Source organism: Neocloeon triangulifer, unplaced genomic scaffold (assembly GCF_031216515.1).
Source record: "Neocloeon triangulifer isolate White Clay Creek 2 clone unplaced genomic scaffold, ASM3121651v1 ptg000012l, whole genome shotgun sequence".
Classification (NCBI taxonomy): domain Eukaryota; kingdom Metazoa; phylum Arthropoda; class Insecta; order Ephemeroptera; family Baetidae; genus Neocloeon; species Neocloeon triangulifer.
Genome location: NW_026775554.1, coordinates 3,955,674 through 3,971,964, shown reverse-complemented (window position 1 = coordinate 3,971,964; position 16,291 = coordinate 3,955,674). Strand labels below are relative to the sequence as shown.

Here is a 16,291-nt window from a genome sequence, read left to right as displayed (position 1 = left end):
CTTCCCGCGTGTCTCTTATGTCTAGCATATTGCCTAAATCATGTCACGTCAGGCAACCAGGCTATTTTATGTTCACATTAAAAGTTGAAGCTTGTGTGCAATAAAAAGTTTTGTGTATTTTAATAATAAATAAACAGTGAAAATCGAAACAAAAGCATATACTTACATTTTCTATTTCATTATTTATTTCCCTACAAAAGAATGAAGATCTTCAAGAATAAAAATCATTAATTTATATCCATTTCAATCTTTGCGGCATTTTAATTTAAGAATTGCATATAAAAAATTTTAATACAGGTTTGAAGTCCACGTCTGTCTTACACGTTTTGCAAAGTTAATTTTCTACAAAGACATAACTTACTCAAAAGTCTGAGCTTTACTTGCTAAGTCATTTTTTCAATTAATAAAAGGTAAAGTGGAGTGGAAGTCCGTTCATGTTCAAATTTATTTGTTCAGAGACATTCTAGAAAAAGTATCGAACGGTATTGAAGTATCATCAATAACTCTGAATAAGTAAAATTGTTTTTCCATGGGGAAAAAGTCGTTGCCAAAAATATAAAAGTGGAGGCAAAATTTCGCCAAGGGCTGCGCATAACCAACCAACTTCAGAATCGAGTTTTACTTCAAAGCATTCGCCTGTTTGCTGTGCAAATTGGGTTCTGTAATTGGGCTTCTGGAGGACTGGATGGGGTAATTAGTATGATGGGCGGTGGCTGGTGTGATAAATATTCAGCCCCCGCAAATTAGTCCTTATTTTAGTATGCATGCCTGGGTAGGCAGCTGTGCGGCAAGTCCTAAATAATAATCACGTTAATAAAACGAGATGTAACTTTACATATGAAAACTGCTTTTATTATTTTTTTTTCACATAAGCACCACACAAAAATAATATTTTATTAGTTTATAGTTATTTGTTATTTTTATATTAATTTTGTTTTTTTAATTTTGTTGTTGGTTTAAAATTAGGAAAACTCAACCGCATAAATTTACTCATCCAAATTAATGAAAGAACAAAAAAGTTAAAAAATAATTCATGTTTATTTACAATATAACAAATAAAATAATTAGTTAACTTATTACTGAAGCAGTCCAATTTATTTTAGAATTAAATTAGAATGTTTTTTTTTTTATTCTTCACAAGTCACGTTAAAAATAAGAAAATAAAATTACAAAATGAGGAGAAACGGTTTCATCTCACGAAAAAGGTCGCTCAAACGTAGGGTTCTGAAGATAGGTGCGAGCAAAGATAGCAAATGATTTTAAGTGAAACATTGAAAGCCACAACTTGATGCACCCCACCTAAGATTCACTTAACTTCTTGAAAATTATCAATTTTAAAGTTTTTAAAAAGGGAAAAAGGAAAGTATTTTCATATTTTTTCTACAATGAAAAAAATCGCGAATTCTCTTTTCGGTCTGCTCTAAAAATTTGATTAATTATACAGAGTGAAACGCAAATGCCGCAAAAAGCCATCACTTGACGCAGCCTTTGATGCAAAATTGAATTGCAGCTTTTATCTCTCCACTAGCGCTCAAGAGAATTGAATCACTGTGGCACTAGCCGTGTTATTAAACTGTAATTAATGATGACATGACGTCACACACATCGCGTCAACCGAATTAAAAAGCTCTCCATCTCTATAAATCAACTGGATAAAAAAAAACACAGCATTATTTATTACGTGTCACATCGTTTTATCAAAGTGATGCGTAAAATCAGAACAAACAGTCAATTAGCAAAATTGCCGATAATGATAAGTCAAATTTGGTTGTTTGTTTGATGAACTAAAATTGATTAAGCCAAACATTTTTTTGCTATTTATAAAGAAGTATTTAATAACGAATAAAAAATACTTTTCATATTTGATCATTATATACAGAGTAGATATTATTGAGTAGCTTTAATAGTATTGATATTTTAACTTTAAAGGAAAAACAATAAATTGATACAAATTTATTTATTCACAACCAATTTTTTAATATCTTACAAATAGTTTGTATTTACCGGTTCTTTAATAATGGTTACATATTGATAAGTAAAATTTATAAAAAAAAAACACAATAACTTCTGAGTTTTTTTCTTTCTAATTTTGATGAAATCCAGATGCAAAGCATGGTGAAAGTGAATCGATTTAAATTACATGTATTCAATTATTTAAAAAGAAATTTTCTTTAATGAATAATGCAGTATAAAAAATAAAATAGTTAAAGTGCCCTTTTTGCTTTATCTCAAGGGACGCCTCATAAATAAATTCAGGAAAGATGCCCGAACAGATTCTATATCACAGCACTTGGCTACGAGCACCTGCTGTCTTCAATATATCTTAAGCGGGGCAATATATATTTATGTGCCGCGCGCATTCCACCATAAATAGTGGGCGAATAAAAAGAAGAAAAAAAAATAGCGAAAGAGGTAAATGGTCAGGTGAGCGCTGCCGATAAATTGGCGGCGCAACACGTAGGGGATGTGCTTGCATTATTATAATGTGTGCTGAGATCGATTTTTGTTAGGGGTCGGCAAGTTGTCGAGAGCGAGGGAAAATAAAGGGTGGAGCGCACAGGAGGGATGCTGCGCCCGCTGTGCTGGAGCACACGCCACTCGCAGGTCCCCGCCAGTTGGATCTCGACACCCGTGCAGCGCGGGACGCAAACGACACGGCTCCGAGCGAGCGAGCGAGCGAGCGAGCGAACCACCCCACGAGGGGTAAACTAAGTTGATTTCAGCCGCTGCAGCCCGGGCCAACCCAGCCTCAAAAGTCAGCGAAGGGATGATTTGCTAGAGACGATCTAGTCCATCTGGTGAGACTTTTTTCGGCTTCTGGGGTGAAGAATGTGGGTTATCGTGGCCGGGGTTGAAACTGTGAGGGTGGATGGGGGTGTGATATTATTTATTTAGAGACGAGGATAACCACGAGATGTGTGGGGCGATACATTTTGCTCTTTTGGATGGCGCGGATGACGCAAAAGATGAGATGAAAAATTCATCTTTTGAACTCCCTAAAGCAGTTCATTTTAAACAGATAAATGTGAAATGTGAAATTAAAAAAAAAAAAAAAAAAAATAGTAGTACGATGTTCACTTTAAAATTATTCATAATCATTTAAAATAACAAAAAGTTTCTTTTTACTACTTGAGTTGATTAAAATAAAAATTGTAAAATTTTAAACTTTTTGCTGCGCTTCAAACTTTTTTCATTAACTGAATCAACCAACCACAAATTAATATCCAATTAAGAGTTAAAAATAAGCTCTTCCGTCATCCCATACTGCGCCAAGCACCTCGGGCAATTTTGTTTCGTCGCTTAGGAAGAATTTAATCAACGAGGCGTATAGAGCTATGCTCGTAAAGAGGACATGCAATATGTACATTATGCGTACCCAGTGAATATTCTCCCCCAGACGCTTCTTCAATTTATCGAAAGCTATTTACACCGCAATATGGAAATGGGTGAACGATCTGCAAGTGCCCCTTTGTGAATAATTCAAGTAATAATTCTCACCGAGCTGGCAATTAAAATAATGCTAGTTATTTGGAATTGGATATGAGAATGAGAAAACTTGTTGAACTTTTGTCGCATTTCTTTAAAAGGAAACTAATTAACTGCTCAGTTAATGCTCCTCCATTCAAAGAAGAAATACACATAGACGAGAGAACGTTGAAATAAAAACAAAGTACGTTCCTTTCTACTCACGGAAGAAACTGTAACACAATAAAATAGCTGTGGCTTCCTTTTGCTATATCTCTCGACGTCAATCTGAGGTTCACGGGAAATTAATTTGATCGTTATATCGACTCTGGTTGGGTAGACACGCTGGCCATTACTAACCGCTCGGACAGTCTAGAGAAGACAAATGCGTTTTGACACACCATTATGGTGAACAATTGATGCCTGCTGTCTTTCCAATCACCTCGTGAAGTGCTACGAAGAGAAAGGAGAGACACTTGGAAATGGAGGTTGACACTTGATCCAATGAATTTGGTCTCCGCACTGACCACAATAAACACTAATTGACAGTTGCACGGACGGGAAAAAGCTGTTGGGAATTGCGAACCATGCCCTATTAAAAATAGAGACCTGAGGCAAGTTGAATGTTTGCGATTAGTTTGAAAGCAATAAACTCTTGATTGCTATGCATTCACATGGGGAAAATGCGAACATATCAAACTAATGGAAAAGTTTTAACCGATTTAATCACGGCTTATATTTTTTTGACGCGAACGAGAAGGAATTTTTTATATGGATATTCTCATGAAAAACTTTCATATAAGAAATACATTTGACAATACATTTTATATAGGTTTGCATATTTATATTTTTTAAATTAGTGATCGGCTACTTTTTTGGATGATGAAATTATTAAATTTTAATTACAAATAATAAAAAAAGTTACTTAATTTGAATTAAGATAAAGCTATACATAACTGATACATAAAACTATGATATATACGTGTTTTAAATTTCAACGGTAATTTGCTAGCTGCTTTACTTTATTATACTAATTGTGTATGCTAATAATCTACAATTTTTAAATATAAATTGAAATTTAAAATAACATTAAAACAATATATTTTTAAATTGACTAAAAACACAAAAAAAGAAAGCTATATTTACCAAAGAGATTTTATTTTTTTGCTAGCAGGCAAAAAAGCAATATTTTTTCTGCTGTGATTGGCACTAAACAAAGCGGTCCAATAGCCTGCAACGGTTTCGATTGTGCATAATTGTTAGCGCGGCGGAACTGCAGACAAACAGATAAAATTAAGCTTTACAGGATTAATCCACAAAGCCCTCCACAAACCGTGAAGAGCGCCTGGGGAGTGAAAGCCGAGTTCAAACCCAGCACTGAGGCGCGTGCAAATAATTTATATTCCACTCTTGTTTCCAGCACCCGACACGTTCCGGATCTGCTCACGCGAAACGTGAACAAAAGGCCATCGCCAGTGTCGTGGAACTATTCGTCGTCAAACTAAAAAGCTGCCAACAAGATGCCAGTGGGCGGCCGTGTTGCCGGCAAGGTCGGAGTTTACTCCAGTGGCAGTTCTGGTGAGTTAGTGCATTTCCATCCTCCAACTGTGGGAAAAGAAAGAAAAAAAGTGCCCAAGAAAACTGAGCCTGCTGAATAATGGCCCTCTGCCCCAAAAAGGAAGCAAAAAATAATGAAAGAAAAAGAAAGCTTGACGTCTTTCTCTTGGAGTAAACCGGCATGGTCTGAGCAAGGCTAGATTTCCATCGGGATTCGAGTAATGGCATTATTTGCTCGCATATCTCGCATCTCCGCCTTCTCTTCTCAAACGGAAATTTCATATCAGGGCATCCTGATCTTTCCAGGAAAGAGTTATGAGGTGGAGAGTTTGATATTTATTCCTTCTGCGGTACAGGAGGAAAGCAATAATTGCTCTCGTTTTCCGCGAGAACTTTTATTCTAAGCCTCTCTTTTGCACTGGTGGAAATTCCGCTCTTTTCTCGCCGCGCGTTGGAATAACGCAGACCGACAAACGCACAAACAGAACAATACCCAGCTCGCATTCCGCCTGACAGAGAGTGAGAAATGCGCGGTGCCTCGGGCAGAGATGAAAAATTGCCGACAAACTTGGCACCCGCATGTCGGCTTATCCAATACAAGAAAAATTTCATTGTTTGGAAATTTATTATACTAGGCCCTTTTCCGCTTGGCTTTTTCTGTTTTTAGAATTTCTCTCTGGTGCTCAAAATATAGAGCTTCAAGTTAATTGCACTAAAGTACTTTCCTGTCCCACTTTTTCATACTTTAATTAAATCCTATAGGAGATAAGCAATTATCACACTGTTGGAAATAGTAATAAATGTCACACAAGATGAAATCATATAAATAGTTTTGTCGTTGTATGACGTCAAACATAATTAATGTGCGGCAGTCAGATAAATATCCATCTTTCTCAGACTACTTTTTCTTTACTGCGAACTAATGAATACAAATTATTCTAACAATCGACATCTGGCATCTGACGAAGATGAAGAAGAATTGTTGCGCGTGTTGAAAGAAAAGCATTCTTGCCGTGTTGTTTATTGTAATCCTGCAGCGCGCCCTTGCTCTACTTGAGTCCTGTATAGTTACAATGGCTTGATTTTCCTTCGTCTCCCCAACCTTGGATCGAATAGTCTTTGCTGCCTGGAAGATGATTTTCTTCTCGCTTCGACAATCGCACACAAAACGCTCTCGCCTCTCGCTCCATTAGCCTACGTTTTGGCACTGGCTGGATTATGCAACCGGCCCAGCACAGTAGTTGCGCGGGTTGCGGCAACCGCTCGAACAAGTAAACTTGATAAATGGGGCGCCTTTAGATATGGGAACGAGAAACTTAGATTGCTCGAACAAACTCTCTGGAGAAAATGCCAGCTCCTAGTTCTAATATAAAAAGTGCGATCAGGGCGATCAGGCAAACTTTGATGAGGCGATTTGAGCTCGGAGAAAATTTCAATTGCAATTCAAGACGCTTGTGGAGAGGATGCTTACATAGAATCGCTCAAAGTAATGCAGTAAATTAGAAAAGCCATCCATTGAAAACTAAAAAAAAAAAAATCGCAGACTTCGCATTCCATGTCTGCACTCTGAAACAAGATAATAATGTCTGGTCGTTTTCAAAATTTATTGCGTGGAAAATCAAGGACCCTGGCATGCCTCCAGCCGACTATCTCACTCTTCAGCTTTTTCTTTTTTAAAGTGTTGCATGAGCACTTTTCCGCCAGGACACATTAACTCTCTGCGATCGATTGAGAGGCAAATGCTTCCATATTTTTTCGACAAAAGTTCTGATATAGGGCTGAAAGCATGCAATTTTGTATTCGATTCACGTCCACATGCCGGAATAGGAAATATGCCCAGGCTCAGAAAATTAGCTTCTCGGAATGCAACAAGATAGACTGGGAATGCGATTACCCTTTTTCATTCCTTTTTTGTTGCCACCGCAGCTGCAAATAACTGCCAGAGAGTGTGTTAGATTACCGGAGAGAAAGGGTGCAGCGATAAAGAATGTCCTCTTTGATCATTGCCGCCTGCAGATGAAGCTACGAGAAGCAGCATCGGGCAGGCGGAGGCAGCAAATTGGCACAGACCTAGGGTTATTTGCCGAGCTTCCATTGCGAGAGGCAATTAATTAATTGAATAAAATGGAGATTTCTCAACAAAGATTTCTGAACAAATCAAAAAAGTTTTTCCTTCTCTTCTCTTATAAAAAAAGGCAATTTTATGAACTGTCAAGCAGACCATTCATTTGGAGCAGTGAGTCGAGAAGACTCGAGTCTCTGCAGTTTTGCAGAAAACGCAGAAACGATCCATACTTTACTGCCTTGCAGCAAGAACAGTCCGGAAATAACATACCCATCGCTGTCACCGACCTCCTTGATTGATCGCGCTAGATGTTTATCAACAAAAAGGGCTATAATTGCGTAATTTATTTTATACTGCAGCACATGAAATTTTGATTTATTATCTTAAATTGGGTGTAACTTTAAGACTTAAAAGTTTTTAATTCAAACGCTCTAGGATAAAAAACTGATCTAAATAATATATTATATGTTGTACTTTATATATATTAAAAAAATTAACTTTTATGTCAAAAAAAGCATTAATTTTTTTACCAATTTTGGAGCTTAGTATATTTATTTGAAGTTCAAATAAAGGATATTATATTAGGCAATATTTGATTTTGTGTCGCGTGTGCAAGTCGAAGACAATTTTCCACAATTTTCAAAGCATGGACCAAAGGAGTGGTAAATGGAAAGGGAAAAGAGGCCAAATACCATTTTCACTTGGGCAGTTCCTTTACTGATGCTCTTTGCGCTCCTCACAAGAGTTGCCATAAAACGGCATTCAGTTGGTTGTTGCTCTGTCAAGTCGTTCGAGCTGTGATGCAACTTTGCAGTTTACAAAGTTAGGCGTCTGGTGAGAAGAAGCACCAGAAGCACTCAAAGGACTGATGAACTTGGAGTTATGACATTCCTTTCAACCTGGCTGCCCTCACACAAACAATTTTTTTTTCTTTCTCAAAGTTGATGACAAATATTTGATTTGATTTTTATTTAATAAGATTTGAAGACTTTCAGGAAATATTAAAGCTAAAATACTTAAAAAGTAAAATATTCATGAAAAAGTTCCTGCTATACTTTCCGAGATTAATTTTCTTGCCAAGAAAATTGTACAATTTAATCATTCTTGTGTGCTTCTAGCAAATTAGCCCTCTTGTTGCATAAACTCGAGACGACGCTAGGAGCAATTCCATTTTCCCAGCCACGCTCTTTGTCAAATGCTGGAGGCCTTTCAAGGACCAAAACATGTAACCTAATTTCTATCCTCTGGCTTTCCACTCTGTGCACCAAGTTATTAAAAAAGGGAGTGCGCAGCAGTTTGTTTTTCAGATGCGCGCATCAAAGCGTAATAAATCCAACTTAACACTTCCGTACCAGTGTGGGGCCTACCTGGTGAAAATGAGTTAAAAATCGATACTGCGACAAAAAGCTATGTGAAAAAAATAACTCTCTAAAGTGAAGGGATGTATAAATACATATAATTTTCATATTTTGTGGAAGATTTTTCATTGAAAAATTCTGCAAAAAGAAAGAAACAAAATATTCCTGAAAAAAAAATAATGAATAATTATGAAGAAAATTTGTCATTAATGGTGTCTGAAATATATTTTCATTAGATCTGTTTTGAAACGGGTATGCTGCCTGAAGCTCAACTGGATGACGCTAATGAAAAGCTGCTCGATTGAAGTAGCAGCTGCTGGAATATTAGCAACAGGGCTTGTTTGTTCCTGAAAAGCCGAGTGTCATTCAGCCCAAGTTGCACGCTCGAGTGAATTAGCTCAAGTTAACTCGCCTCGGGGGCTACTCAGGCAAAAAATTCACCCCTTACTCTAACCTCTGATTTTATTTTGACCGCTGAAAGCCAAAAATCAAAGGAAAGAATGTATATGGGTTGAAGTTTTGACGTTTCTCGACAACACAAGTTTGCGAGTCTGCAAACTTTTATGCGCCCACGTAAATAAATAAAGCCGCCGACGCTTTTTTGGAGCTGTGAGCTATCCGAGAAAAAGTAATCTCCCGGGAAAAGTTTCTCCTCGGAGGATCGACACATTTTCAGATAGTCTGGGGAGCAAAATAATGTGCAGTGTCACAGTGTGGAGTGTGCGGTTAGAATTTGCAAGCAGATTGTTTGAAACCGACCTGCCCACAAACCGCGTCGGTCAATTTACTTTTCATCGCAGGCTCAGTATTGATTATTTACTCGGCTCTGCAAATCGGCTGATTAATTAAACTTTGTATTCGCGCATCGTTGCGCAGTTGACAAACCCAGTTGGTTCTGATTTCCGCCTCTTCTCCGCGAGTCGATTTTCCTTTCTGCCTTGTGAAATTCGAACGACGTAATCAAATATACCTGACGGTTCGACGGTTGGCTTACGGGCTTTGAGGAATCAGGATTGTCGATGTTCTGTGCCTTTTCCGAGTGTATCAATAAAATCCAGCTGAACTTGCACATGTACACGCTGATTGTTCAGTTTCTTTTATTTACCTTTTTGCACTGGCGCATGATGGAATGCGTACTTCGCAAACACAGAGAGACAAGTAATGGAAAAGTTTCAGCAAGCAAACACGCCAAACACTTGGAATGGCGTATGGTATTGATCGGATTGAAAACTGGTAAATACAGGCATGAAATTTTAACTCACGGCAAAAAAAAAATTGAATTTAAATTAAATTGAATCAATACATGACAAGTTAAAATTGTTAAATCAGCTGTTGTTTCAGTAAATGTTAAATAGCAAATTATTATATTTATTATTCATCAGATTTGTATTTGATTTTCAAAGTTTATTCATAACATTCGATCGCTGAACATGTGACATTTTAATCAAATACGGTCAGCAAATTCAACAAATCAACGCCATGAATTATTTATTTAGTAAATTCAAATATATTCACCCAGCGCTCATCCTATGCTAATTTTTTCATTCTCGTCAAAATTTGATCAATATGTGACTTTCCATTCACAACGACTCTTGTCTCGTGATTGAAAAATTAAACAATAAAAAAAATTCTTCGCTTATGAATTTATGAATGGCAAATTGAATTTATCACCTAAATAGAATAATAATTCCACATCTTGCACGTGAAATGAGAAAATTTCAATGCTTTTATTTCACGCGAAATAACAAGAAAGTACAAATCCCTGGACGAAGGAAATATAGGCCGCCGAGAAGAGAAAAGCAAAACCGCGCGCATCAACCCTCGAGATAAGAGCAGAGACTCATGAAAACAAAACGTGCTGGAATCCAGCCGAGATAAAAAAGAATGGTCTATCTTCGCGAATGCAAAACAGCAGCGACCCCATTAAAGCTGTATTTTTTGCCCAGCTAAATTCACCTCTGGGGAGATTGGCGCGCGGATTGCTACAGCGTATCCGTTTACCCATTACTGCCCAAAATGTCCCCGGGGAACTGTAAATTTGTCTGGTGGAAACTAATGGAGTGCGTGCATTGACTTTCAGGCCGCAGCTATACGGGCATCAACGAGGAGATCATGTGGGTGAGCATCGGCATGGTGATCACCATCGGTATACTCATCATCCTCGCCCTGTGCTACATCGCCAGGGAAAAGTGCAAGAAGAAACGAGAATTCTTCGTCACGGCATGATCCGCCAAAATTGCGGCCGTTTGATGTGCAGGACGGCACTGACTGCAATTTTTGTGAATTTTCAAAGTGAGCTCGCAAAATTGAACGTCCCTGTCAGTGATAAATGTAGTGGCTGCAAAAAAGACACTTATTCTACTATGGGAAACTTATTTACACAGATGAATGGAAAATAAACGCTTCGATATAATTTTTTTTTTAAATGTTTACTGCTTCCTTGGCCAAATATTATCTTAATTAATGAGCATGTTACATTTTTACTCAATTCTACCTAAGATGGAGTAAAAGATTGTAAACTGAATTATATGCATTTATATTTTAAAAACTGATTATAATATTAATTAAAGCAGACCTTTATACTTTTGGAGAGATATAATTTTTTATGATGGATATTATATTTATTTAATATTTATATCAGGAAAAAATTATATGTATTTTAAATATGGTATATTCTATTACATAGTTTGCAAATTGCAAATCAAAATGTTATTTAATTATAATGATATTCACAGAGATTTGAATGGATGGATATTTTATTAACTGTAAATTGAGAATCTGTCTTCAAATTTTGACTCGTATCAACTTCGTTTCACTTTGAAATTGTCATTGGTGTGAATATGAAACGTGTCATAAACAAGCAAGCTAATTAAAAAGCAGGGTTTCACTGTTGCGTTAGTTTGTAGAGAATGTGTTGAATGCATCACTAATTAATAAGCTGCGAACCACAGCTCCTTTTGTGCTGCATTAATGGAGCACATAATATACTGCATACAGTGTAAACAAGACCAATTAAATATCAGGAGAATATGTTAAATCACAGGCAGCAACAGTACGCACCAATAAATGGCAAGCTGGAGAACGAAGCGGAAGTTTTCTTTGAATGTATGAATATCTCCCGAATTACAGATTTGTAGACTGAAATAGAACACGCGCGGAACTGGAGCTCTGGTGAGAGATAAAACAAAGGAATTTCAAGTGAGTGTTTGTTCACCGCCTGCATGGAGCCTTTTCAACCAGAGCCAATGTGCAAATGAGACCAAATTTGCAGAAGCTCTTTGTTATTCAGCAATGGATACACAGCTTCACCCTCCCTTTGCTCTCTGTGATGAAAAGCCGCACTCATTGTCAGTCAGAATAACTAATTAGAAATCATTCCTGCGTCAAATTTTATCATTTTTTCCACGTGAAAGTTTTGTAATTTATTGAAAGTAAAAGAAAACATTTTGAACACAACCAAGGAAAAAACCGGAAGAAACAAAAAACTTGTAATTGTGTTTCCAACAGCTAAGCTGAATTAATGAGCCCTGTCAGTCAGCGTCCTTTGTATTATTTTTCACCGCGTGACCCAGATAAAAGTTCTCGTATATTGGATTTTCGCTGAATGCCCCTGTAAAAACATCGGCTTTTTGCTGCCTGCTTTAATTGGGCATATTGATCGTGTCGCTGTCATACTGAAGCCGATCAATTATTTATTCCTTATACCGTTGCATTGAATTTGCGATTTCTGACAACCAATTCAATACAATATTGTATAGAAAGATAAAAGCTTGTTGAATTTTATTGCATAGCATTACTTTTAATTACCTTATTTTAACTTTAAGTAATATTAATATATTTTTAATAATAATATGATATGTTTTTTTTTTAAATATAATATAATTAAATATTTTGTTACTATTGAAATAAATCAATTTTCTCATATCTTGCTAAATATAAATTAATTATTTATTCAAGATATAGATAGATGATCTAATTGAATAACATAATTATACTATTTTACCTTGTGAGAACCTCATCGTTTTTTTATTAAAATTTCATATCTCTAGTCTGGCTGATTATTAATTTTACATTAATTATTTTACATATAGTTCAATTTTTACAAACCTATATACAAATGCCATTACGAGTAGCCAAATATTTTCACTTATTATTAATTATTGTTGCTTTTGGCATAACAGTATCTTCACAGCAAGCCGCCCCTGGCCAGTGTGCCAAGAGAGGTAACACTATTATCAAAGTGTATACTGCTTTTATACTATAAATAGCTGAAATTGTTGTTGGTATAGCTTAACTGGTGCACATCTTAGTAACGTATACATTAATTAAACCACATATCGCAGGGGATATTTTGCGTGCGCAGCACTCCCTTATAAATGGCGAAAACATCAGGCGTAATTAATTGCAGTGCGGCCTCCGCTAAATTTACACGCTACCTTAGTTAGCCAAAAATCGTCCAAGAAACAGAGAGGATGCAACATGTTGGTAAAAATTTTAAAGGGCGGCGGATTAAAAAGAAAATGCGTACGCAACGTTCATCCGAAAAAGATGGTATAGATATTTGCAATCGGACAAAAAAATAAACTTTTATGCTGAAAATATTTTGTATCATGATTTTTTTTTAAATTTTTCTGTGTCCCACGCTCCATTTTTACGTTATTGACTGACAGAAGCAACTTTGCGCTGCAAAGCGCGGGGGATTTATATTTACACATACAAAGATCACGATGAATTAAGTTAACGTTTATCAATACTTTTCATGAAAATATCCGTTTATTTTAATAATTAACTTATCGTCCTAACTTAAAAGTGGTGCTGGATTTTTTTTTTTTTTTTTGCTTAAAAATGCAATATTTTCCATGCTTTTCACTTTGACGAGTGCACAAAAATCATAAGAATGATAAAAAAAAACAATATTGAATTGGTCAATACCAAATTATTAATTATTTTTAAACTATATTTTTTCAATCAACTACTCAAGTAATATACTTAAAACAATTCTTGAATTGTTGTAACAAGTTTCAACAAAATATTTTTATAATAAAAACTTATTAATTTAAAAATTTAAATAATTTTTGCTACATTTAATTTTTTTATTTTATATTGTTGAGATTGTTAATACAAAAAATAATAAAGATAAAAAGCTAGAAGTTTTGAACAATAACACACTATGTTACTAACAATATTTTCTTTATTTTTTTTGGAGGTGTAGCCTTTTCCCCTAACATCGTCACATTAATTTCTCTTGAGCCCACGAGCCCTTCGATCTTTTTCAATATAAATAATTTAAATACGCCTCAACAGGCAGCAGCGCAGCGCGCGCCCTTATTCGGCGGATCTCCAAAATGCAAACCAAAACACAGACACCAGACAGACACACCTCTCAGCTGGCGGACGGACGACGGACCCGACAAAAATTGCATGACAGTCGGAGGTTGTTGACTTTATGATTCACAAATTTTACCCAATCACCAAACAGCGGGTTACCTGAGAGACCGGCGGTGCACACATCTTAAATCCTTGATGAGGAGAGTAATTTCCAATTTAGTCCGCATTAGTGCCTTTAGTGTCCGTCCAGTTGGTGCTCGACCCCCGAAACACAAATTCCTTCAACTTTGCTCTCTCCAAAGCTTACAAGGTATACAAATTACAAATTGTTGCTCTCTGATCCTCCGTTTTTAAAATAATATTTGACTTACGATAAGAGATATAAACTCAATTGATTTAAACTGAAATATTAACTGACTTTATATTGATTAAATCGTGTTTGTTTAAAACCGTTTCTTCCAGCAAGAGCCATGTCGGAAGAACGCAAGATTGACCTGTCGTACGATGACATTATCGACCTGAAAGCCAAGGACCAGATTGTCCTGGTTGATGTCAGAGAGCCTAAGGAAATTCAGGAGACTGGCAAACTGCCTGGAAGCATCCACATCCCTCGTAAGCATAGTTTCTTCTAATGCTTATATAACAATAATTTTATTATGCATCATTTTGATTTTCACTGAAGGGAAATTTAAAAAAAGTTTCTGGTACTTTTTTGTTACTTGACAGACAGATAAATTGAGATAAATAATTCATTTGGTTAAAAATTTTAGTTGGAGAGTTGCAACAGGCTCTGCAGTTGCCATCCGAGGAATTCAAGAGCAAATATGAAGGAGCTGACCAGCCTGACAAGACCTCTGACCTTGTATTTTCCTGCCGAGGAGGGGTGCGCAGCAGAAAAGCTATGGCAGCAGCTCAGGAGATTGGATTTGCAAAGTGAGCTTTTATTTTTCTAAGTAAATTTTTAAATTAACATTTTTTAAATAATGCAGTGTGCGTCACTATGCTGGTGGTTGGTTGGACTGGGAGGCAAAAACGAAGAAGTAGAAAAAGATTTAAAAGCGCTTTTTCTATAAGAATTAATTAATGTTCCCTTTCACTGCTATTAATTACAGAATGTTTGCCTTGTATCTCATTCAATCACATTTTTGTGCACTGACATTCTGCAAAAAATAAATTTCTCCCATTCTATTTTGCTGAATATTAGTATTATTTTTTATTTAATTTTACCGAAACCTACGAAAATATTTTGAAGGGAGAAAATGACAAGTTGAATCGGCCTGATCTAATATTCACATTATGCCAGTATCCAAAAGTAAAAGTTTCTTTGACCATGATGTCCGTGTACAGTCTTCCGTCCAAATGGTCCATTTCGTGCTGAATTATTCTTGCCGACCATCCTTTTGCATTCCACTCAACCTTTTTGCCACTCTCGTCAAAACCTAGAAAAAATCGAGTTCAATTATTTTAAATAATATATTTTTAATTCAATACCTGTTAATGTTACCGAATAAAATCGAGGGACGTCTGCAGAGTATCCTTTTACGCTCTCGCAAGCTTCAGGAAATTTCACTTTTTTTGTATCGGCAACTTTCAGTTCAGGATTGATGAAAACCTGGTTGATTTTTGCATTAACAATCTCTTCGCAAATAAATCTATTTTACTTTAAAAGGGATGACTTCCATTTCTTTGGTTTTAATCATTTGTTTGTCTATCGTCTGAAGCATGTCTTCTGAAAAATTGAAAGTGATTATCCTCAGAGGAATACCGACTTGTGGGGCAGCTAGTCCAACAGCCTTGTAGCCTGCCATGGATTTCTTCATAGTTTTAATAACCTGCGAATATGGATTTAATTTAGAAATTTATATGTAATTTAAGAAGATAATTTTCTACATTTTGAATGTCCTTTGATTTAATTTCTTCTAGTTTTACTTGTCCGGCTTTAGCTCTCAAAATAGGATCCCCTATTTGGCAAATATGCGAATAAGGCGGTTTTGGTGGAGGAGGTCTCCAAAAATCCTGGTAAATTTGTCGAAATTTGTTGAAAGACCAAAAAGTCCTCACAGGAATTTTGATCAAATTTTGTGGCGAGGAAACAGCAGAATTTAACTCTCCGGCGTTTACTGCACGCGCCAACAGTGTTCCTGAATAATACGAACAAACGAAAGAAAATTCATTGATATAAATGAAAATTAATAAGAGCGAGACTTACTGCTAATTTTATGTTTTGATTTTGTAGCAAAAAGGAGGTTTCGCTCCAAAGTGCTCAGCATTTTGCTGATAAAAATATGATCTTAATGTAATAAAGGATTACAAAATCTCATTTAAAAAACCGGCATAAAGTAGGGTAAGATTTTTTTTGCAAGATCTCGTGATCCTCCTGCTTCAAAGTTTCACTCTCACCGACCAAGCAGTCTTATTGGACCAAGCACGAGAACATACATGCAAGGCGAGCCAGGTTTTTCTTTTCAATCAAAATCAAACCACGTGATACAGATACAGATGTATTGAGCTGGAGGTG

At 36.1% G+C, this 16,291-nt stretch overlaps 3 protein-coding genes across 5 annotated transcripts in view; 2 read left to right on the top strand and 1 right to left on the bottom strand.

The window, feature by feature from the left end:
* The first annotated feature begins 2,642 nt into the window (after positions 1–2,642).
* Positions 2,643–12,050, top strand: LOC132198142 (uncharacterized). 2 transcript variants are annotated; one of them, XM_059621963.1, is made up of 3 exons: positions 2,643–2,798; positions 4,886–5,043; positions 10,526–12,050. In XM_059621963.1, the coding sequence occupies exons 2-3, from the start codon at positions 4,986–4,988 to the stop codon at positions 10,669–10,671; spliced, it is 204 nt and encodes a 67-aa protein (XP_059477946.1). In that variant the 5' UTR covers positions 2,643–2,798; positions 4,886–4,985; the 3' UTR covers positions 10,672–12,050. The 2 variants fall into 2 exon arrangements, with proteins under 2 accessions (XP_059477946.1, XP_059477947.1); XM_059621964.1 differs by lacking the exons at positions 2,643–2,798; positions 4,886–5,043 and adding an exon at positions 9,611–9,678.
* A 1,773-nt stretch (positions 12,051–13,823) lies between these two features.
* On the top strand, positions 13,824–14,973 carry LOC132196312 (thiosulfate sulfurtransferase/rhodanese-like domain-containing protein 3). The gene is made up of 4 exons (XM_059618873.1): positions 13,824–14,083; positions 14,236–14,385; positions 14,544–14,706; positions 14,763–14,973. The coding sequence occupies exons 1-4, from the start codon at positions 13,969–13,971 to the stop codon at positions 14,815–14,817; spliced, it is 483 nt and encodes a 160-aa protein (XP_059474856.1). The 5' UTR covers positions 13,824–13,968; the 3' UTR covers positions 14,818–14,973.
* The window catches only part of LOC132196311 (peptide deformylase, mitochondrial-like), a 54,058-nt gene continuing 52,458 nt past the window's right edge, over positions 14,692–16,291 (bottom strand). Inside the window, exons 1-6 of one of the 2 annotated variants that reach the window (XM_059618872.1) lie at positions 16,104–16,210; positions 15,983–16,047; positions 15,664–15,914; positions 15,435–15,605; positions 15,265–15,385; positions 14,692–15,212 (exon numbers count right to left, since the gene is read on the bottom strand). In XM_059618872.1, coding sequence (XP_059474855.1) covers positions 15,007–15,212; positions 15,265–15,385; positions 15,435–15,605; positions 15,664–15,914; positions 15,983–16,043 — 810 coding nt within the window. In that variant the 5' untranslated portion in view covers positions 16,044–16,047; positions 16,104–16,210 and the 3' untranslated portion in view covers positions 14,692–15,006. Of the gene's footprint in view, positions 15,213–15,264; positions 15,386–15,434; positions 15,606–15,663; positions 15,915–15,982; positions 16,211–16,291 lie in introns of those variants that run through there. The other variant, XM_059618870.1, reaches the window with a different exon arrangement.

Excerpts from the sequence above, each read along its gene's own strand:
- LOC132198142 (XM_059621963.1), top strand. The coding sequence starts at position 4,986 with ATGCCAGTGGGCGGCCGTGTTGCCGGCAAGGTCGGAGTTTACTCCAGT. Across the intron at positions 5,044-10,525 it reads TTACTCCAGTGGCAGTTCTG|GCCGCAGCTATACGGGCATC; the intron begins GTGAGTTAGTGC and ends ATTGACTTTCAG.
- LOC132196312 (XM_059618873.1), top strand. The coding sequence starts at position 13,969 with ATGAGGAGAGTAATTTCCAATTTAGTCCGCATTAGTGCCTTTAGTGTC. Across the intron at positions 14,386-14,543 it reads TGGAAGCATCCACATCCCTC|TTGGAGAGTTGCAACAGGCT; the intron begins GTAAGCATAGTT and ends TAAAAATTTTAG. Across the intron at positions 14,707-14,762 it reads CAGGAGATTGGATTTGCAAA|TGTGCGTCACTATGCTGGTG; the intron begins GTGAGCTTTTAT and ends TAAATAATGCAG.